Genomic DNA, 22,909 nt, shown 5'->3' on the forward strand with positions numbered 1-22,909 from the left:
TGTGCATTTTAAAGTAAGATAATAGAGTAATATGTTTCCCTATAATTTTCTCCAACATCCTTAGGGTTAGTTCTCCACCCTCCCTCTCCTTCTGTGTTTTCTTCCTCCCCTCCCATAATTTTTGTCCTCTGCACTTTTTCCTTCTCTTTTAGCACCTGTAACCTACTATTTCTTTCTCTAGAGCTCCCCACTTCCCATAGTCTCTATTTGCATGGCTTCTGCTGTTATTGCAGGTTTTATACTCAAATCTAAAGATTCAGAGTTAGAACCCACAAATAAAAGACAACATTTGACATTTGTCTTTCCATTACTGTATTATCCCATTTATTTATCAACTAATGAACATTTGGGTTGCTTCTATTTCCTATCTACTGTGAATGGATCTGCAGTGAACATGGGTGAGCAAGTGTTTGTGGAGTGAGGGTGTCTAAATTCTTTGGGTACGTGACAAGGAATGGTATAGCTGGGCCGTATGGTAGATTTGCTTTTAGCTTTTGGAGAATTCTCCACACTGATTTCCAAATTGGGTTCAGCTATATCAGTTTGCAATCTTATCAACAGTAAATGAAGGCTCTTCTTTTCCCACACCCTTGTCAGCATTTGTTGTCAGTTTTTTTTTTCCTTTTAAACTTAGCCATTCTGACTGGAGTAAGATGAGATCTCAAAAGTGCTTTAATTTGCATTTCCCTAACTGCTAAGGAGCTGAACACAATTTTAGCCATTTTTATTTCTTTCTTGATAACTCTGTTCAAATCCACAGCCAATTTTTAATTGGGTCATTTGTTTTCTTGACTCTTAGTTTTTTGAGATGCAGCCCCCCTCTCTCACACACCTTTTTAAAAAAAGATAGTAATGTACAATTTCTTGGTTCAGTAAACTACATTTACTTTTATTTGCAAATAGGGTATCCTGCAGTGATTATGCCACTATATCTGGTTTATTGATAGATTTTCTTTTTAAATAGTTGTTGTGGAGGACAACGCTCTGGGAAGTCTTTGGACCTAAGAGTTTAAGCACAGCTGTTGGCATTTTTTTACATAAACTATAAACATGTTGAAAGTTTTTTGATCCGGAAGCCGACGAGAATCTCACTGAAAAGTGTCTTTTGAGAAATACTGGTATAAAAGGTGGGGTATTTGTTATCAGTCCAGGGCATACAGATCGCTTCAGATCGCCCCCGAAGCCACTCTGGAGTGCAGTCTCTTGACATCTTGAGGTGCAGGTCGAGGTGCAGTTTGGCATGGTCTGAATTCCCAGTGCCTTGCCCATTCCTTATATCTCTGACGTTCCTTTTCTCAGAAGTTGGCCCTGGTCCTCCGGCTTTTCCAACATAGCCCTTCTAAGCTTGTCAGTCACATGCATGTAGCCAATCACCACCTAAGACGTAAGCACCAATGAATACGCAGATTCGCAGGAAGAGAGGCGGGTCTAAAGTGCAAACGATCCAATCACTGACGCCAACGGCCGACTCCTCAGAAGGCAGTTATTTGCGCTGGTGCTTTCTTAAGATGGCGGCGGCTAAGGACGGATGTGGCTTAGAAACTGCTGCTGGAAACGGGCGGCGGCTCCACTTAGGGATCCCTGAAGCAGTGTTTGTGGTAAGAAACCGTTTCTCGGCGTCTTGATCTGTGGTTGAAGATTGCTTTCCAGTCACTTCCCAGGCGTGGGTCGTTGGGAGGTACTGAGCTAAAGGATCTGGAAGGGAATGTCTGGCCTGTTGCCTCAGCCAGCATCTTGGCTTTTCAGGCCCGGCCGAGGATAGCTTTGAAGAAAGGTAGTTCAATCTGGCATCTTTGCTGGAGCCGGATGCCAGGCAGGGTGGGGCGTGGCGTCCTTTGAGACTGTCCAGTTGCTGCTGCCTTTTGCCGTAAAAAAAAAAAAAAAAAAAAAAAAAAAAAAAAAAAAAAGCCGGTTATTGAGCTCAAGATAGTTGTGATGCTGGAGAAGTAGATGGGTGAGAACATTTAGTACAGGGAGCAGGCAAAACAGCTGTTAGTACGGTGTGAGTACTGAGTGGCACCTACTCAGCTTGAGCAAGGTCCTGGTCCATTTCCTTGGGAATGGAACCGGACTGCTGAGAAAGTAGATGTTAGCACAAACGTTAAGTCCATGTGTTCTTGCTTTTAAGAATTGAGGCTTATGTGATGGGTAACCAGCTGTTATTAGGTTTTTGAAACCATTTTATATTTGGTTTTAGTTATACTATTTAGGCAGTTTGTAGACAACAAATTTTATGCAGTTGTGAAGATTGTGGGGAATGCAACTGGAATGTTTCATATAACAGAACCAACCCAAATTTAAAGAGAAGGTATAACTTGTATCTATTTTCTCATTTTTTTGTGCTGAAGCATTATAAAATCTTAGTCAAAATTTCCTTGATCTTTTTTGGTATGTACCAAAAATTATATATATACTCTGTCTTATCACTAACATTCTTTAAAAGACCCTTTTTTTTTCTTTTACTTAAATCACATTTTATATTCTATATTTCAATGTGCTGGTGGAATAAATTTTTGTGTGTATTCTCAGTGTGCTGTGCTTTTAAAAATATTTTTCAAGTGATCTTTACATGAAATAATATTTTCTGAGGTTCAGAAATTTTCTTAGAAAATTTGCAAAACTTTAGGAGGCGCTTGCTGTTTTTCAAATTTTGTAGATATAGTTGATGAGACCCAGAAATAGAGGATATGACTGAGATATCCAGAATTAGCATTTGAGCAGTCAGGAGGGCTTTAGAACCTCATTGGTCATGCTCTGCTACGTAGAGGTGAGCAAGTTTTGTGCTATTTCTCCTGATCCTACTATAATGCCTGATATATAAGATTGTAAATATATAAATTTCCATTCTGCCTTAAATGTAGCATAGTAGCCAGATAGCAGTAACTCCAGAAATGGAATTAATGAATACAAACTTTATCTGAGAGATTTATCCTAAAATATACTTTATTTTTTTGAGACAGAGCCCCACACTGTAGCCCAGATTGTCCTAGAACACAGTTTGGATTAGGATGGCCTCAGATTTGTAGCACCCCTCCTGCCTCTGCTTTCCAAGTGTTGAGATTAAAGACAGACACTGTGACATCTGACTGTAAAATTTATGTTTAAATTTTATACCAACATGATGTAATAAGCAGTTCAAACTTTACATAATTATCTTCATGTTACAAAACTAATGGAAGTGGCATGATATTGCAACAATATAAAATTCTATTTTAGAGAGTATTTGAATCTTGCCCAACTTCCATCTTGCTCCTTAGTCTTGAGTATCTGTGGATGACAATATTTATGGACTTATTTTGGAAAATAAAATATGTGTTCAATTGAGTTAAATCTGTAAGAAAGATGATTAACTTGGTACACAATTTTCTCAATTCTTTAGTGACTAGAGCACATGAGTAGGCAGTGTGATTCATTGCTAGCAGTTTTCATATTTATTACTAGGGCCACATGAGAAATGTATAAAACGGGCAAGCTCATATGTCTTAAGTTACAGAAAAATAAAGAATAAATTAGTTATATAATGCATGTAAACTGTCCGAAATTGTCTTTCTTTAACTTTTTTTTTCTTTTTTTGAGACAAGCTATTATGTAGTCCAGGCTGACTCAAATTTGTTACCTATCTGAGGCTGGCCTTGAACTTTGGGTCCTTTTGCTTCTACTTCCTACGTTCTGGGACAACAGATTTGTACCATCTTGTTTAACTTATCTTTAACTTTTCTTTTGGCAGTATTGGGGATGACCTAGGGCCTCCTGTCTTGTAGGCAAGTGATATAATCACTGAGCTCCAGTTGTAGCCATCTTTAACTCTTTTTTTAGACAGGGTTTCTCTGTGTAGCCCAGGCTGGCCTCGAACTCAGAAATCCGCCTGCCTCTGCCTCCCAGAGTGCTGGGATTACAGGCGTGCGCCACCACCGCCCGGCCATCTTTAACTCTTAATAATTATGTTCTAATTAAAAACAAGCTTTCAAAAAAGAAAAGTTAGTTCTCTCCAGTGGAGTCTCACTGGATATATTAGTCGTACTTAAGGGTGGGTTCCATGCCCAACAGTTAGTAGATAGCTACCACAAAATTAATTCAATCGTAGTTTTATAGACTTTTTGTGTAGTATTGTTTGAGTATTTTTTTCCTCCCTCCTGACCTTTTGTCTGGATGCTATCATTTCAGATTTTCTGTTTTATGGATTTTTTGTGTTTTTTTATTTCAGTTTTTAAAATTGTGGCTTTTTGTTTACCTATTTTCTAAAGATGAGTAATTGGGGAGTTGGGGAGATGGGAGGAGCTTAGAGAAGTTGGGGGAGGGGAAACCATGATCAGAATATTTTATGAAATTAAAAAAAAATTGAAATGAGCCTTTGAGGAAAATAAAACTTGTTCTTTTACGTTTTATAAACATAGTAGTGAAAATCAGATTTGTGTTATGAATTTAAAACTTTGTATATTTTATTTTTCATATTAAAGGAAGATGTAGATTCTTTTATGAAGCAGCCTGGGAATGAGACTGCAGATACAGTGTTGAAGAAGCTGGATGAACAATACCAGAAGTATAAGTTTATGGAGCTCAACCTTGCTCAAAAAAAAAGGAGGTAATCAAAATTTCTACATTTAAAAATCTGTATTATAATTATTAATGAATATAAGTTGTAAATGCTAGTGGATTTTACTCTGATATACTCATACATGCAAATATTGTGCTTGGATCATATTCATGTTCCCTGATGCCAACCACCCTTTCCTTTTACTTTAGTGTGGTGTATTTTCTTTATTGTATAATGTTCTATTTCTACATATATGCGTAGATCATGCGTACATACCTGTTTATCCAATCATTTGTTGTTTTTGATTATTGTGGATACTTTATTTCCTTTGGATATGCACCTAGGAATAATACAGCTGAATCAAGTAGTATTTCCATTTTTAGTTTTTCAATTATGTGTGTGTGTCTGTGTGTGTGTGTGTGCACGCGCGCGCTCACATGTTTGCAGGTTCATGCATTCCTTGTCATAAGCATATGCTCCCGTGTGCCATAGTGGACATGTGGAGGTCAGAGAACAACTTTCTAGAATCATTTTTCTTCTGCCACCTTGTTGAGGCAGGGTCTCTCTTGCTATTTTTGCCACTTTGTGTATTCAGGCTAGGTGACCTATGAGCCTCTGGGCAGTTCTCCTGTCTCCTGGGCAGTTCTCATCTTGCCATGCTGAGATTATAGATGCCAGCCATTGAATCCTCTTTTCTTTTCTTTTCTTTTCTTTTCTTTTCTTTTCTTTTCTTTTCTTTTCTTTCTTTCTTTCTTTTTTTTTTTTTGTGAGATTCAGAGGTTGAACTAAGGTTGCTCATCAGTAAGAACTTTGAGCCATTTCTCTGGCCTCATTTTTATGTTTCTGAGGAACAGTCATACTGTTTTTTATAGAAGGTATTATAGTTTACATTATATAAGGTAACATTGCATTATATCCTTGCCAGTATTGCTAATTAATTATTTTTGAGATAGAGTCTATGTAGTGCAGGCTGGTCTTGAATTTGCTATGTGGCAAAGGATGACCTTGAGGTCCTGATCCTTTTACCTCTACCTCCCAAATGTTGGCTTTACAAGTGTGTACCATACTGGGTAATTGAACCTAGGGCTTCATGTGTACAAGGCAAGTGCTCTACTTTTGAGTTATACTGCTAGCCCTTTTTATTTTTTATTTTGAAATAGGTTCTTAAATTGTCCAGGTAGTTCTTGAACATTCAGTCTCTGCCTCCCAAGTATTTGGGATGACAGCCCTGCATCACCAGGCACAGCCTGGTGTTTTTGATAATACCGTTTTGACTCTGGTGAGTTGGAATCTTCATAGTTTTAATTTGCATTTCTGTGAGGCCTAAAGATGTTGAACATTTTCTTTATTCGTTTATTAGCCATTTGGTACTTCAGATCATTACCCAATTAGTTATTGGATTATTTTTTTGGGGGGGGGTTAAGTTTTTTTTTAATTCTTTAAATATTCTAGATATCAATGCACTACTGTTAAAATAGTTGGCAGATATTTTCTACCCCCTCTGTACTTGTTAGTCTACTGATTGGCTTATTTGCTGTGCAGAGCTTTTTAATTTGGTATAATTTCATTTTTTTTTCAATTCTATATTTTGAGCTACTGGGATCCTATTGAAAAATTATAGCCAATTTCCATATCTTGAAATATTTCCCTCATGTTTCCTGTAGTAGTTGTGGATGTCAGGTGTTGACTTCAAGGTTTTTGATGTATTTTGAATTTTGATTCCATTTATTTGTACAGTGTGATGGGGATTATGGTTTTAGTTTTTTATATGTGGACATTCAGTTTTCTTAGCAACATTCATTGAAGAGACTGTCCTTTCTCCATCAGATGTTCTTGGCATCTTTTTTGAGATGGTTTTAGCTATATGTGTTTATTTCTAGGTCCTTTGTTTTATATCAGTGGTCTGTCTACATGTATGTTTTTTGTCACTATGTTTTTTTTTTAATTCTTATTCATCCAACATTGCTCTTTTTGTTCAAGGTTACCTTTGGAGTTTCATGTGAATTTTAGGATTGTGATTTCTAGTTCTGTGAAACCTTTGGAGTTTCATGTGAATTTTAGGATTGTGATTTCTAGTTCTGTGAAGAATGTCATTGGAATTTTGCTGGGCTTAGCATTGAATCCAGAGAGTACTTTTGGTAATATGACCATTTTTACAATATTAATTTTGCCCATCCATGAACATCGAGTGAGCATCCTTCCACCTTCTAGTATCTTTATTTCCTTTGTTTAGTATTTTATAATTTTCAATGTAGAAGTATTTTATCTTGTTGGTCAGGTTTCTGTTGTTTCAGTGTGTTTTATTCATTTGTGGCTGTTATGAATGGGATTGTTTTTCTCGTTTCTTTCTTAGTGAATTCATTATTGCCGTATAGAAAATCTATTGATTTTTGCTTTATCAATTCATCCATCTACTAATTAAATCTAACAATTCAGTTTATCACTGAGTTCAGATGAGATTATCCTTGTTTTCAGGGTCAGATGGCAGTATACTTAGCAGTTGTAAACATCTTTTGTTGGAGATTTTGGAGTTCTCTTGGTATAGAATCATATTGTGGCTAATTTGATTTCTTCCTTTTCTATTTGATTTCCATCTATTCTTTTGCTGACTAAAATTTGAAGTACTATATTGAGGAAGAATGACAAGAATAGATAGAGATCTTTGCCTTTCTTTTGATAGCCCATGACTGTCCTCATTATTATCTTTGCATGAAGTAGGGGGTCAACATTTATGTTTCAGCTTCACAGCTTGGCCCTTTCTCTGCTTCTGGAGATCATTTATATGTCCATATCATTTTCTGCCTTGTATCTGAGTATGCATATCTAAAACTGCCCCATACAGTACTACATAGGTGCTTGATGTTTTCAAATTTGAGATATATTTGGATACATCTTGTTTTTATAATTAGTTAAAATGAACCTATTTTTAAATGAAAGTTTATAATCAAATACAGAGCCTGTGACTCACTTCTGAAGAATGTGGCCTGTTCTAGAAATGTTAACAACAGGGAGTTGGACATATGAAGTAAGGCTTTTTATACCATGTATTGTATATATGCTTAGTATTACATCTTATTTTCTAATTTAAAAATATTTTGTGTGGGGACTGGAGAGATGGCTCTGTGCTTAAGAGCACCAACTGTTCTTCTAGAGGACCCAGGTTCAATTCCCAGCAACCACATGGCTGTTCACAATAATCTGTAACTCCAGGATCCAACACCCTTCAACAGACATACATAGAGACAAAACTCCAATGTACATTAAAAAAATAAATATTTTATGTGTATGAATGTTTTACCTACCTGTATGTCTGTGCACCATGTGCATGTCTGGTACTTGTAGAGGTCACAACTAATATCAGATCTACAACTGGGCTATGGATGGTTGTGAGCCACCACATGGGTACAAGGAATTGAATCTGGGTCCTCTGAAAGAACAACAAATGCTCTAAACCACTGAGTAATCTCTTTAGTCCCTTAAATATTTTAGTTAAATGTATGTATACTTAGTATTTTCTATATGGTTTGTTAAATATACTTTGTTTTGCAATGTTTATCAAATATTTTATATCAAAAATACTTAAATAAAATGTATAAAATATAACTTATTTGTAAATAGTTTTAAAGAATGTATTAGTTGAAAATTGCAATGCTAGTAAGATGGCTGTGATGTTTATTTTTGCTGGTAAAATACTGTGTTAACTTTTTTTTTTCTCTCCTCACAGGCTGAAAGGTCAGATTCCTGAAATTAAACAGACTTTGGAAATTCTGAAATACATGCAGAAGAAAAAAGTAAGTGTACCTTTGTTTGCAGGTATAAGCAAATCAGGATTTTTTTTGGCAGAGACCTGATTTCCTTGATGTTTTGGTTGTTGGTATTTCATTTGTGCTATAGAATTCATGCTATCTTTTTGAGCATATGCAGTAATTTTAAAATAGTATACTTTCATCAAAAAAGATGGCTTTGTGGCCTTCCCCTAAAATGAAGCCTAATTCTAAGGTTCTCACATAGATTATTTTGTAAAACTTTATTTAGAAATGATTTTAGGTGTTTTTAAAATGTTTTATTCTGAGGTAATAACGTTTAAAAGTGTATTTATTTATTTGTTTTTATTTTTATGTGTGTGCTATTGGCATACTGGCTTTGTAGAAAGAGTTTGGGAGTGAGTGATCCTTCTGATTTTTTTCTGTTTTTGTTTTTTTGGGGGGATTGGTTTTTTTTTTGTTGTTGTTTTGTTTTGCATAGTTTGAAAAAATTGGGTGTAGATCGCCTTTAAATGTCTGGTATAATTCTATGAATATGGACTTTTTTTTAGCTGGAAGGCTTTTTATTATTATCTCCTCATTTCTTAGAAGCTTGTTTAGGTCATTGACTTCTTGGTTTAATTTTGGTTGTTTGGCTGAATCCTACTCATCCATTTCTTTTAGGGTTTTCAGCTTAATGGAGTACAGGTTTTTAAGATAGTCCCCTCATAATATTCTACATTTCTTTGATATCTGTTGTAATGTTTCCCTGTTCATTTCTGATTCTGTTAATTTGGATTCCTCTTTCTTTTGGTTAGTTGGGTCAAGGGTATCTAAATTTTGTTTCTCTTTCAAAGAATCAGATCTTCAGTTTTTGATTATTTATATTGTTTTCTTGGTTTCTATTTAGTTGATTTCTGTTTTGATTTTTATTATTTTTTGATGTTGATTGGTTTGGATTTGTTTGTTCTTTTGAGCTGCATCATTAAACCATTTATTTGTGTTCATTCTGATTTTTTAAATGTAGGCACTTAGAGCTGTGAATTTTCCTCATAGAGCTGCTTTCAGTGTCTTTTAGAGAGGTTATATATTTTAGAAGAAGCTTCCATGTGGTGCTGAGTAGAATGTATTCTTTGGTCTTTGGGTATGATATTCTGTAGATATCTCTTAGGTCCATTTGATGTATGATGTCAATTAATTCTGATGTTTCTCTGTTTTTTGTCTAGATGACCTGTCTATTGGAGAAAGTGGGGTATTGAAATCACCTACTAATAGATTGATATTTATCTGTGTCTAAATTAAGTAGTATAGTTTTTTTTAATGAAATTGGGTGCCCCAGAATTTGCATATATGTTTAGGGTAGTAATAGCTTCTTGGCTAACTGTTCCCTTGATTAGAATGATGTGTACCTCTTTATCTGTTCTGATTAATTTTAGTTTGAAGTCAGTTTTGTTAGATATTAGGATAGTGACATCTGCTTGATTTCTAGTTTCATTTTGATTTAAGTACTTTGGTTTATCCTTTTACTCTAAGTCATTGTGAATCTTTAAAACTAAGATGTGTCTTGGAAACTTAATAACCTTTATGGCTGTAGGGACTATTGTTATTTTATGGGTGAAGGACTTGGGGCATAGATAAACAGTTGACATGCTAAATTTACACAGATAGTAAATAGCTGAATCAGAGTCCATGCCTAGTCATTTGGTGGTAACAGTCATTTATTTCTTTTCCAACTAAGTAAATCTTCATGATGGTACTGTTTTAAATGTCTTGGGATTAGGTGTGGGAATTCTCCTTTATAACCTTAATAATCAACCTGGTCTGTTTGTGGTACTGTTGTTTTTTTTTATAGGAGTCCACCAATTCAATGGAGACGAGATTCTTATTGGCAGATAACCTGTACTGCAAAGCTTCAGTTCCTCCTACTGATAAAGTGTGCCTGTGGTTGGGGGTAAGTAAATGTTATAGCTACAGTCAATATATTTGTAAACCAATGTTTTCTGACTAGCAAAACATATCTCTTCTTAATATGCAATGTCTTTATCTCCCTTTGATTTTAGAAAGAATAAAGCTATAGAGTTAAAGTAGTCCTTATTAGAAATTGACTGGAATTAGGAGTGTTTTTAAAGATGTTTAAAGATTTTTCCCAATCAAGACAAAATTGACCAAACCTACTCTTGTAGCTCTGTGTGTGTGTGTGTGTGTGTGTGTGTACACTGAGGGCTTTGAGTGTGCTGGGAAAAACAGTCTACCATGGTTCCATTCATCAGTCCTTTGTTTTTTTTAAGACAAGATTTCATATGTTGCCCATATTGTCTTTGAGTCATTCTTGCCTTTGTTTACTAAATACTGAGATTGCAGACATGCCACCATGCCCAACTATTTCTCCAGTTAATGTTTTGTCTTTTTTAAATATGTCAGAAGGAAGAGAGTGGGGAGAGGATGTGGCTCATTTGGTAAAATACTTGCTTTACAACATGACAACTTGAGTCCAATACCCAGAACTCACATAAAAAATGTAAGACATTGTATGTTTGTGATCCTATCTCTTGGGAGTCAGAGATAGGAGGATCACTAGGAGTCACTGGCCAGTCTAGCCTAATTGTCAAGCTCTGGGCCAATGAGAAACTCTATTCTGTATGCTGGGCAGGCAGTCTTCCTGAGGATGACACCTAAGGTTGTGCTGGTATTTACATACATGCACACATATATACAAACATGTATAAAAAGCATGTAACGGAAGGAAGAGTAAAAGTCAAATAGTACTGTTTTACTTCTATATGTTTGTTTGTAGAAGTATAATGGTTCTACAAAGAGCCCTATAAATTTAAGGAGAAAAAGATTATAAAAATTTTGAGGTTAGAAGAATTTAATTTTTATTTTATGTGCATGAGTATATTTTATGTACTTGGATCTATGTGCACTGCATGCATTCCTGGTACTTATGGAGGCCAGAACAGGGCATCACATTCCCTGGAAGTATAGTTAAGAGATGGTTGTGAGCTGTTAAATGTGGGTGCTGGGAATTGAAGCTTAGCTCACTGGAAGAACATCTAGTGCTCTTAATAGCTGAGCCATTTCTCTAGCCACTAGAGACTGTTGTTAAAAATATTTTGTTTTAGATGCTTTCATAGATTTTGTCTATGATTTTTCTTTGTTCTTTTGATTTTTTTGCTGTTTTATCTTGAGATAGGGTCTCTCTATGTGTCCCTTGCTGTCTTGGAACTTACTATGTAGACTAGGCTGCCTTCAAACTCAGAGATCTGCCTGCCTCTACCTTCTGAGTGCTGGGATTAAAGACTGACACTATGTCTGGCCCAGCAACGTCTGTGCTTTTTCAACCTTGCTTTTCTTAGTTTCCAGAGCTAGCTAAATACAGGATTTTTGTTTTTTAATTTTTTTACTCAAGGCAAGCTCCTAGGCAAAGTAGCAAGTACACAATGCACATTTTCCTGCTATCCAGATTGCCTCATTGGAGGGATTTTCCTTTGCTGCTCTTGCAAGAGATGCTCTAGTACTATGACCGATGGATCATTTAACACAGGGAAGTTAACTTTTATCATCTACTCAATCTTTGTTAGTTGAGTTCATTTCAGTTCTACCACTGTAATTTCCTGTTTAGGCCTAGTTCTGTTTTTAAAAGGGAAGATTCAGTGTTTATCACTTAAGCTTTTATTTTCTCATTTTTAACATTCTCTAAAATTTTCACACATATATGCAATGTATTTTCATATCTATTCTCACTGTGCTCCTTCAGTTCTCCCAGGCACTTCAACATATTTCCTTCTATACGTCTTGTGAGATTTTTATCATTATTAATAGCTCCCTGATTTCAATTAGTACTGCCCATAGATGGGTATAGGGGCCATCTGCTGAAGCATGGGCAACCTACCAACGGCAGCTTCTCTGAGAAAAGTTATTCTCCTTCAGCAGCTAAGGGATTGGGCATCTGAAGCTCCTCCTTTATCCATGCTGGAATGTTAACTGGATTAATCTCATATAGGCAATCATGGCTACTGTGAGTTGATTTGTTCATCAACCATGTCATGTCCAGAGACGGTATTTCACAGTTCTTCTCTGGCTTTTATATTCTTTCTGCCCACATTTGTGATGCTCCCTGAGCCTTGGATTGGGGGGAGTTGATGTAGAAAACTTTTTTATGGCTGAGCATTCACAGTCACCTATTCTGAACAGACCATCTATGAGTCTCTGTATTAAACACTCCCCACTGTAAAAAGAATTTTCTCTGAACCAAGACTGAGAACAGGACAAATATTCTAGTATAAACAAAATATTAAGAAGGCAGTTTGACATGACCATTCAGTGGAACAGCAGCAGTAAACTCCACCTAGGGCTGATCTATAAATCTCTCAGTCATGGGCTACCAAAGTATAGAAAATATACTTGAATGTATCAGTGTGAAATGACTGTCTATATTCAGTTTTTCTCTGACCATTTGGTTCTTAAAATTAAAGTATTATTTTATTTCAAGAAAGATGATTTCTTTTATGTGTATATGAATGTAATTTTGGTCCTATTCTATTATTTGGGAAAATAATAATACTCATATGTTGGATCTCCTTTATTTTTAATATCTGTTATATTCTCTATTTTAGTCTTTTTCATTCTATTTGATTTTCTTCTCCACAACTTTTTGTTTGTCCTTGTACTTATTCTGTTTTATTTCTTTTACTCTTTTTTTTTTAAAGAAAGGTTTGTTTTTATTTCATGTCTATGAGTGTTTTGCCTACCTTTGTGTGTGTGTATCATTTGTGTGCCTGGTACCCATGGGGGCCTGAAAAGGGTGTTCGATCTACTGGAGCTGGAGATACAGGCACTTGTGAGTGATTGGAACTGAACCAGGGTCCTCTGGCTAACAGACTATGAGGGGTATGTACTCTTCACCCCTGAGCCATCTAACTCCTCTTTCACTTTCATCACTTTATTTTCATTTTCTTTGCTAATTTCCAGCTTTTTTCATCTTTATTTTGTTTTATTGTCTTACTTGAATACTCAAATTCAAATTTCTTTCATAGACCATTGTCTCCTACAGTCTTCCCTATCATAGTAAATAGAACCTTTTATCTGGTCATTAAGAACAAAAACCTTTCAATCAGGTCTTCAGCAAATCCTCTTCTAAATATATAGAGAAACTAACAATTTTTCACTTTTTTTCTGCTAGTACCTTGCTCTATGCCATCTTTGTGTCTGTGACTGTGGAAGTAATATATGTATATGTTTTCTGTAGCTTCCATTATAAGTTAGTGCCAACTTGGTGGCTTTAACAGCAGAACTTGGTGTCTTTTGTGGCTCTGGGGGCTAGAAGTCTGAGATTAGCCTTGGAATCAGGGTCATTTTTTCTGAGGGCTGTAAGGGAAAATTTCTTCACTGATCTCTGCCTTTATATGTCCTTTATAACCTCTGCACATATATGTTCAGAATTTTCCTTTTTGTATTAACACGTGTGAATAAGCTTATTTTAACTTGGTTACATTTGTAAAGAAGTTATATGCTCAAAAATTGTTTGAATTTTTTTTTTCAGTCTGAAGTACTGAGGGTTAAGGCTAGATTTTTTTGGGGGGAAAAAAGATACTGCTTAATCCATTATATATTTTATTTCTGTATAAGGTTTTAGGTACCAGAGGTTAGAGCTTCAGTGTAACTTTTGATGTACACAGTTCAATTCAAATTAACATCTTAAGTTCATTTTCTTGCTTTTGTTCTTGTATTCCAAAATTCTTTTCAAACATAGTGGGTAGAACTATCCATTAAGATAGTTGGGTCATGCCATTATTCTGTCCAGACTTTGTGGTCATTTCTCATCTTATTTCAAGGTAAACCTTTTGAATAGCTGGCAAGTCCCAATGCAGCCTAGTACTTTTTGACACTTCTCTTACCTAATATTCCAGTTTCTTTTTTGATCACACTTGAACATCTTCCTGGATCTAGATAATGGTGATAAATAAAGGCTCTGCCTCAGAGCCTTTTTTTTGTGGAATTCTCTTTACCTTTTTTTAGCTGTAACTGCCCAAGTAATACTTTTAGAACACATGATATCATGTCATTTCTCTAATGAGGGCTCTATCATTTCTTCTGTCAAAAGCTTGGATCACTTCCTCTTTGGTACAATGCGACTTTTTACTTAGTCTCACAGATAATTTTTCTTGTAAACATGGGGTTTTCCCCCTTGCGGTTTTTTTTTTTTTTTTAAATTTGGGTATGAATATGAATGAGTGAGTGTGTGTGAGAGAGGGGGGAGGGAGAGTGTATATATATATATATATATGTATATATATATATATATATATATATACACTCCCAATTTCATAAAGCCAATTTACAATGATAAGATCTTACCCCAATATTTCTAACCTCTCCAAAACACCAGAAATGCATCTGAAGCCATTTGGATATCCGTGTCTCCTTCCCTGCTCCCCTTGTCTCTCCTACCAAGCCTCTCTCCCCACTTAGCTCCTCTTCTCTCCCATCCAATCACTGGCCTCTCACGGCCTCAATGTGAATGGATAGGAAATATCTTGCAACGTGTGTGTGTGTGTGTGTGTGTGTGTGTGTGTGTGTGTATGTATATGTATGTGTGTGTGTGTATACTAAATTATCATACTGTCCCCTATAAATATGTATAGTCAAAATAATAATTAAAGGGGTCGGTGTAGATCAGAAACACAGCAACAGCCTAATAGGCATAAGTCCCTCAGTTCAACCCTAGTACAAAATAATTATTATTCAATTTTAAAAGCCTATGAGAGGGTTGAATCTTCCCAGGGGGAAGCCTATGAAAACTACCCAGGCAGATCCATACATATACATGGAGAGGGGGGGAGGGAGGAGGAGGGGCAGGTAGGCCAGAAGACAGCATTGATTCTCTGAAGCTGGAGTCACAGGCAGTTGCCCAACATTGGCTGTGAACCAAGCAGCTCTGGTACTCTGGAAGAACAGCATGTGCTCTTAACCATTCTGCCACCTTTCTAGTCTTTTAATCTTGTGATAGAGTTTTAATATTCCCAAGTTAAGAGATATTTAAATTTTCTTTAGATTTCCTGTCTAGTGAACAACAGTATGGCCAATACTTATGCATGTATAAACCAGTAAAGAAAGGCTTCCCTTTTTCTACACCTCTTGGGGATAGAATTGTTAAGTTTAAGAGTAAATCTATGTACTTCATAAAACATTTTTTTGAGGCAAGGTCTCATTCAGTGCAGATCATTTAAGTGGGTCTAGTTGGTTTCTCTGCTCAGGACCCAAGTGTTACAAGTCCAAAAATAAAGTACCAATATGATTTGTAGCCTCATTCCAGTGCTATGTGTAGAACTAAAGCCTCTCCTTGCTGGTGTTTACAGTGTATGTGCATTTATTGCCTTGTGAACCCTTCTGTCTTCAAAGCCAAGAGTGACAAGAATAATCCTATATTTCAGATCTTCGCAATATTTTCTTGTGCCATCAACCTTGGACAATTCTCTGTTCCTGAGGTTTGATATAGATTAGGCTTACCCAGGTCAGAGCTATATGTTAAGATCCACTCTGACAAATCTCTCCAGAGCCTCAGAGATTAGAGTGGGACTTGTGGGCTTAGCCATATATTCCCCTAATTGAGAAGAAGTCTATCACAAAAGGACATAACCCTTGTATGATTTCATTTATCAAAAGTTCAATTACAGACAAAACCACACTGTTAGAGAAGTCAGGAAAATGATTACTTTTGGGGTGAAAGTGTTGGAGATAACTAGAAATGTACACAGGAAACATTTACAGTGTTGGTGATTATTTGTTCTCTGCCTGGGTAGTTTTCATAGATCCCTTGGGAAGATTCAACCCTCTCATAGGCTTTTAAAATTGAATAATAATTATTTTGTGGTACTAGGGTTGAACTGAGGGACTTACACCTGTTAGGCTGTTGCTGTGTTTCTGATCTACACCAACCTCTTAATTAATTATTATTTTGACTATACATATTTATAGGGGACAGTATGATAATTTAGTATATATATAAGATGTGTACTGATCTAAGGGCAATTAATATTTCCATCCCTTTATTACTTTGCATTTAAGCTCTTGTTTTCTAGTATTTCATCAACTATATAATAGGGGTAAGGCATGACAGTAGGCTGATTGCTTCAGGTTCAAGGTTAGCCTGGGCTACTGGGTAAGACTGTCAAAACATCCCTCTTCCAAATATATAGAGATAGTAGAGTGTTTTGAATTGTAGTTCATATAACTGTTCTTTAGAACACTAAAACTGTACTTTACCCATTCCCAAATTCCTTCTATCCTCTATCCCCAAATTATTTCCAGTCTCTGATAATCACTATACATTCATTTTTAAAAAGCATCTACATGTAAAGAGATATAGCCTGCTATATTTGTCCTTTGTTTCTGACTTATTCCACTTAGCGTTCTGATCTTTATATTTGGAATCGCATATTTACCATGTGTAAAAGTCTCAAATCATCTCTTTGAGGAGATTTTCTCTTTTGTTAACAATTAAGATAAAGTTTGCTATTTTTAAAAGTATATAGTTTCATAGTTTTTAGTGTGTTCATAGTTGTGCAACCATCACCTCTTTCTATCTCCAGAACATTGTATTTACCCCATAAAGAAACCCCATTTCTTCATTCTATATCCCTTCTATTACCTCCTTTCTTCTGGCATCTACCACACTTGACCTTTACCAGATGGCCTAGAAGCTGTCTCAACTACCAATTTACTTTCTCTGTGTATCAGCTTCATTCCTTCATTGCACCCTGTTGTGTGTATAAACCACACCTTGTTTATTCATTATCAACTAATAGATATTTGGTTTATTTCTTTTTTTTTTTGCTATTGTGAATACATTTTTGTGCCAACATATATTTTCAGTGTTTTTGAGTTATGTATGTTTTCTGGCTTTTAATGTTTGTTTATTCATTTTCTTGTTTGCTTCCTTTGTTTTTGTGGTTTATTTTATTTTTTTTATTTTTTTTTTATTTTTTTGGTACTCCTGGCTTTACTAGAACTTGCTATATAGAGTCTATAGCAAGACTCTGCTTTTTCCTCCAAAGTGCTGGTATTAAAGGCATGATTTATCATGTCCAGCCTATTAATGTTATTTTTGTGGTAGTTTTTGTTTGTTTTGGTTATTTCTTTTTAGTTATTTGAGATTGAATAACTATCATTATAGCCACCCATCTTCTTACAGAACTCATAGACTTGCATAAGCTAGGCAGGTATTCTACCAATGAACTATGTCCTCAGTTCCTGTTTTTGTTGTGTGTTTGCTTGTGGCAAAGTCTTCCTATATTGCCCAGGCTGGCTTTGACCACCTACTCTTCCTACATCTGAATCTAAAATGCTGGGTTAATGCTTTTTGTTTTATGCTTCTTTGGGTTTTTTTTTTTTTTTTTTTGAGAGATTGTTATATATCCTAGGCTTGCAATAAGCTATATAGCTGAGAATGACCATGAACTCCTGACCTTTTTTGTCTCTCCCTTCCAAGTACTGGCATTACAGGTTTGAGTTTTTCTGTTTTGTTTTCTTGAGATAAACTCTTACTAGATAGCACAGGCTGACCTTGAACTTGAAATTCTCCTTCCTTACCTTTCTGCATTCCAGGATTATAGCCATGAGTCTCTATGCTAAGCTTTAATACTTGTTTGGCAGACAACACATTTATATGTAATTTAAGAGTCACAGAAGCACTATCTTAGTCATTTTCTCTTGCTATAACTGATTATCAAAGACTTGGAACTTTATAAAGAATTGAGATTTATTTGATACATCTGGAAGCTGGGAAGTTTAAGAGGATAGTGTTAGCATCAGGTGAGAGCTACAGGTGAGAGCTATATCATAATATGGCAGAGGAGATCACATAGTAAAATAGTCAACATACTAGCTTGGCTCTTTCTTTTGGCAAAGTTACTAATACCATCCTGGAGGTTCCTTCTTTTCTTCATGGTGCCATGTAAATCTGATTACTTCCCAAAGACCCCACCTCTGAATACCACTGGTATATGAATTTGGTACTTTTCATTCTGGAGGACAAATACTAAATTTATAGCAAGGACATCTATGAAAGCCTACTTCAGTGTACCTGCCTTTTAAGTAGTCAACAGTCTATTTCTTGATATTCTTCAAGAAAAAAGTTTGTATATACATAGGTAAAATCACATCCATCTGCCTTTTTACAGAAATAGTAACACACACTATTCTATCTTTTGCATACTTCATTTCAAAATATGTGTTGTGATTTTGTGTATTGATACCTCATTTTCTACATACCTGTAACTCAGGGGTCAGCAAATTTTCTGTAAACTGTCAAATAGTAATATTTTCTGCTTTTCAGGATACATGGCCTTTGTTTTATGCCCCACTGTAGCAAAGTCCAAGACAAGTGGACTGTGTTTAGCCCAAAGGCTGCAGTTTTCATATACTTGCTCTAACCTAGAGATTATTAAATAATTGTCATGACTGTTTTTCTTTAGGCTAATGTAATGCTTGAATATGATATTGATGAAGCTCAGGCATTGTTGGAAAAGAATTTATCAACTGCCACAAAGAATCTTGATTCTCTTGAAGAAGACCTTGACTTTCTTCGAGATCAGTTTACTACTACAGAAGTCAGTATCCTTTTAACAAATAAACAAAGGGAAGAAGGAGAAAGATTTTAAAAAATTCTTAAATATTGTTTTCATGGGAAGAATGACTTTATTCTTAAATAAATGTGAAGTTAGAGATTGCATAAGATGACTGTCATTTGAAGAAAAAGTTTAAAGATAGAATAATAAATTAGAAATGTAAAAATGTGGACAGCAGGTTCACAGTGATGAAAGAAGTTCCTTTTCAAATATTTTACTAAGATACTTTTATAGTAGGTTAATTTCATAAGCATTTAAAAGTCTTCTATAAGTTAGGTACAATGACCCTATGATACATGCTTGTAATCCCAGTTCAAAAGCTGAGGCAAGAGTATTATCAATTTGAGACCACCCTGGGCTACATAGTGAGACCCAGTCTTTAAAAAGTCTTTGCAATTTCTGCAAGTGTGCTAAGCCTTATAAGTCATGAAAATCAGTAGAGGGAAACAGTATCAAAGTCTTTCCCTGTTAAAACTACATATAAAAGATAGGTCCATGATGACCTCCTAGCAGTTGTAAAGAAGTCCATGTATTTAGCATCAGGATATTTTTAAGTTTGGGAATGATAGATATGTCCTGGAATTAGGTTAGAAAATGGTTTTTAGGAGGTAAAACTTAAGCTGTTTTGAAATGTAATACAAAATTTGTAGGGGAAGGAATGCTTGCAAGCTCTTTTCTGCTCTGTTTTCATTTCCTTTTTGTTGCTGTGGTAGAAGTCTGACCAAAAGCAAACTAGGGAAGGAAAGGATTTATTCAGTACTTCCAGGTTACAGCTCATCACTGAGGGAAGTCAGAGCAAGAATTTGAAGCAGAAACCACAAACTGCTTGTTAACTTTACCTTACTCATTCTCAGCTAGGTTTTTTATATTACCCATGGAGTGGTGCTACCCATAGTTAACTAGATCCTCTTACATCAACTAACAGTCACAGGCCAGTCAGAGTGATGACTCTAGTTGTGTCAAGCTAAGGCTAACTGGGACACTCTGCTTTGTCTCTTTTGTTCCTGACACACTTAAGAAAAATATCCAAGTGCTATCCTTCACACTTCTCTTTTCCTAACAACCAAGAGTGATTCAGTCATGTCAGCTTTTCCCCAGGAGGTTTTCTGTACTAATAACGTTACTTAGTTTTGGTGCTATAGAACCTGCACATAGTAGACTTGTTCTTTACAACATCTCCAGCATGAATTTACCAAGCCACACTTTCTTTTAGTTCTCTGGTTACGATACTTCAGTTATTAGCTTATTTATGTAATATATGTATATAGTCAGTCTTGAGTGCTTCTCATTAGTCTTTTCTCATACCTCAGCCAGTGTCATCACATGCATTGAATTTCATAAACAGGATCTTCTCTAGAACATTGAAAGTTTCATATAACAAGTTGTTTTATTCATCCCTAAAATGTCCCAGGCTGTTTGTATTTTCTTTTTTTCTTCTTTTATTTGTTCCCCTACCTGGAATGATTTCCCTTTATTTACTTGGAGATACTCCTTTATTGTTCATATGCCAATTTAAACATCAGAGCATTCCTCAATATTTTGCAATCCTGTCAGTGTGGGTTTTTTTTTCCTGCTTTGCACATAATACTTTGTTTTCCTGGCTTACCCCAAGCTCTTCAAGGCTAGGAACTGCAGTCTCCCCAACATGTAGCATGTAGTAGGAAAATTCTTGGGTGAGGTAAGATAGTTTTTTTGAGGGTTTGTGCCAGGATTATCATCTAACTAGTGTTGTGAATACTTGATTTAGCTATGAAATTCCTAGTTCATAGGAAGGCTTCCTTGGTAGGAGGGGGCTGTTAATTATGAGGGAAAAATGAGATGTAATGGAAAAGTCAACCAAATTGAGTCCTAGGAAATTTAGAGAAAAAAGTGCCATTTGTCATCAATATAATACTGTATAAATTAGAAAAGTTAGAGTGGTAGACAGGCATTAGAGTATGTTCTAATGAATCTAAACTCCATGAGGGAAGGGGCTTCACCTCCCATTTTCAATACTTGTTTAGTACTCTAGTACCTAGTCAAACATACAAGGTATTTAGTAAACTAAAGGATCTGTTTAACCCAGATAAAATTTTTGGTAATTGTATTCATTTTAACATTTTATGTTAGGATATAGAATGAACAGACTTTTCTTAGCAATTGATAGTATAGCAACATAGCTACCTACAGTAGTTGCCACTAGTACTTTTGCTTGTATGATTTCTGTGTTTTCTTTTGTTTTAGCTTTATGAGTAAGTTATAGTTTCATTTGTTATCTTTGGAATTATATTTTCATTTTCCTTGACAGTTCTTTTCAGATATGGCCAGGGTTTATAATTGGGATGTAAAACGAAGGAACAAAGATGATTCTACCAAGAATAAAGCATAACACTGGCAATTGAAAATATGATTCAGGTTTCCAACCATGTTAAATAAGCCGATGTTTAAAGTTTGATCTAACTTTCACCAATTTTTTTTTTCACAGCAAGATTAAAACTTAAAAACAACTGTTTTATTTATTTATGAAAACAAAATTACTTTCAAATATTTTATGAAATTAACAGTATTTTTTTCATATTTCTCTAAAATGTAATGCTGCTTTTGTTTTATTTTATCTGTTATAAGACAACTTCTAACTGAAATGGCCGAAAACTGTGAGGAATGCTATGGAAGCTGCCGAATGCTGGGCACCAGAGCAGTTTTCTTTTTCTTTATTGATTGATGTTACTCTCACTTGATGTGGTAAACCTTTTAGAGGCAGGAAAGACAGACAGTTCCAATTTGTAAGCTTGTTCTTCTTTAGTACTTAAAGGACATTATCATTTTTGTTGCTGTTTTGTTCTGTAAATGGAGTTTCATGCATTTCTGCCTACTCTGAACTTTTCAGAAAATTGTTATTTGCTTTCCTACACAGTATGAGGGCTATTGATATACATAACATGTTGATCCCAAGTAAGTATACTGTGTCTGCAATGCCAGTATAAGGGAGACTTGATCAATGTGAGAGAGTACTACCCATTCAAAACTTTAAGCTAAGGTAATTTTATATTATGTAACAGTTTTCCAAAGCACCTCGAACAGGAAGAGTAACATAAATATAAATCTGCATTATTTGAAAAGAGTTGTAAGCTTTTTTATTCATGATTAAAGTTACATAGGGCAGATATAATCTCTGGAAAGCCATTGATACTGACTGTGGTAAAAGTACTTGGTGATACAGATTCTGGTGAAAACACATGCATGTTATTCTATCTCTGTGTAGTAAAAAGTACTTGTACAATGTTTTGTACTTGTATTTCATGTTATTAAAACAGTGATGTTCAACCTGCTGCCTGACAATTTTTTCATTTTACTCTTTGTCTTAATCTGTATAGGTTTCTGGCAAATACCATAAATTGGGTAAAACAATCATTTATATTGCGTTGGTCTGGAGACTGTTAAGTCCAATTGAAGTACAAGGGCAGAGCCTTCATGATTTACTTATTATTTTTCACCCCTTCCCCACATATCGTAATACTTTGAGGTATTAGACCTTGTTTTAACATGAGAAAAAGATCTCAGATATCTTAACATGAGTCTCTTCACAGTTTTTTGGTGAGATTCATTCATTGTACATAACTAGTATATTTTAAGAGCTTTCTATATTTGTAGAAAAAACAGAAAACCTTTGGAACGAATGATCAAGTAAGACTTTAATCTAAAATATACCAAACTTTCTTTTTTATTATTTTTTTTTGGACAATACATTTTGATCATGTTTTCCCTTTTATCAACTCCCAAACTTTCTTTTAGTTTTTCTTTTGTAAATTTTCTTTAGTTTTTTCTTTTATAATTTTGTAAAATTTTAGAATTTGTAGTTTGTAAGTACTATTTTTCCCACACTGTAAGATGTCCTTGTTAATATAGGAATGGTGTTTTTCTTCTTTTGTCATAAATATTTATATTGATTTAAATATGGATTTGCAGATAATGCCATTTGTTTCATGATATGCTGTTTTAGAATAATATAACTAGGTATATAACGT

At 35.2% G+C, this 22,909-nt stretch overlaps 1 protein-coding gene across 1 annotated transcript; it reads left to right on the forward strand.

Moving 5' to 3' along the window:
• Positions 1 to 1,469: 1,469 nt before the first annotated feature.
• Vbp1 (VHL binding protein 1) lies at positions 1,470 to 22,208 on the forward strand. Its single transcript, XM_052171329.1, has 6 exons — positions 1,470 to 1,598; positions 4,458 to 4,582; positions 8,259 to 8,325; positions 10,130 to 10,228; positions 18,753 to 18,891; positions 21,203 to 22,208. The coding sequence occupies exons 1-6, from the start codon at positions 1,509 to 1,511 to the stop codon at positions 21,271 to 21,273; spliced, it is 591 nt and encodes a 196-aa protein (XP_052027289.1). The 5' UTR covers positions 1,470 to 1,508; the 3' UTR covers positions 21,274 to 22,208.
• The last annotated feature ends 701 nt before the right edge of the window (positions 22,209 to 22,909 follow it).

This window comes from Apodemus sylvaticus, chromosome X (assembly GCF_947179515.1).
Source record: "Apodemus sylvaticus chromosome X, mApoSyl1.1, whole genome shotgun sequence".
Taxonomy (NCBI): domain Eukaryota; kingdom Metazoa; phylum Chordata; class Mammalia; order Rodentia; family Muridae; genus Apodemus; species Apodemus sylvaticus.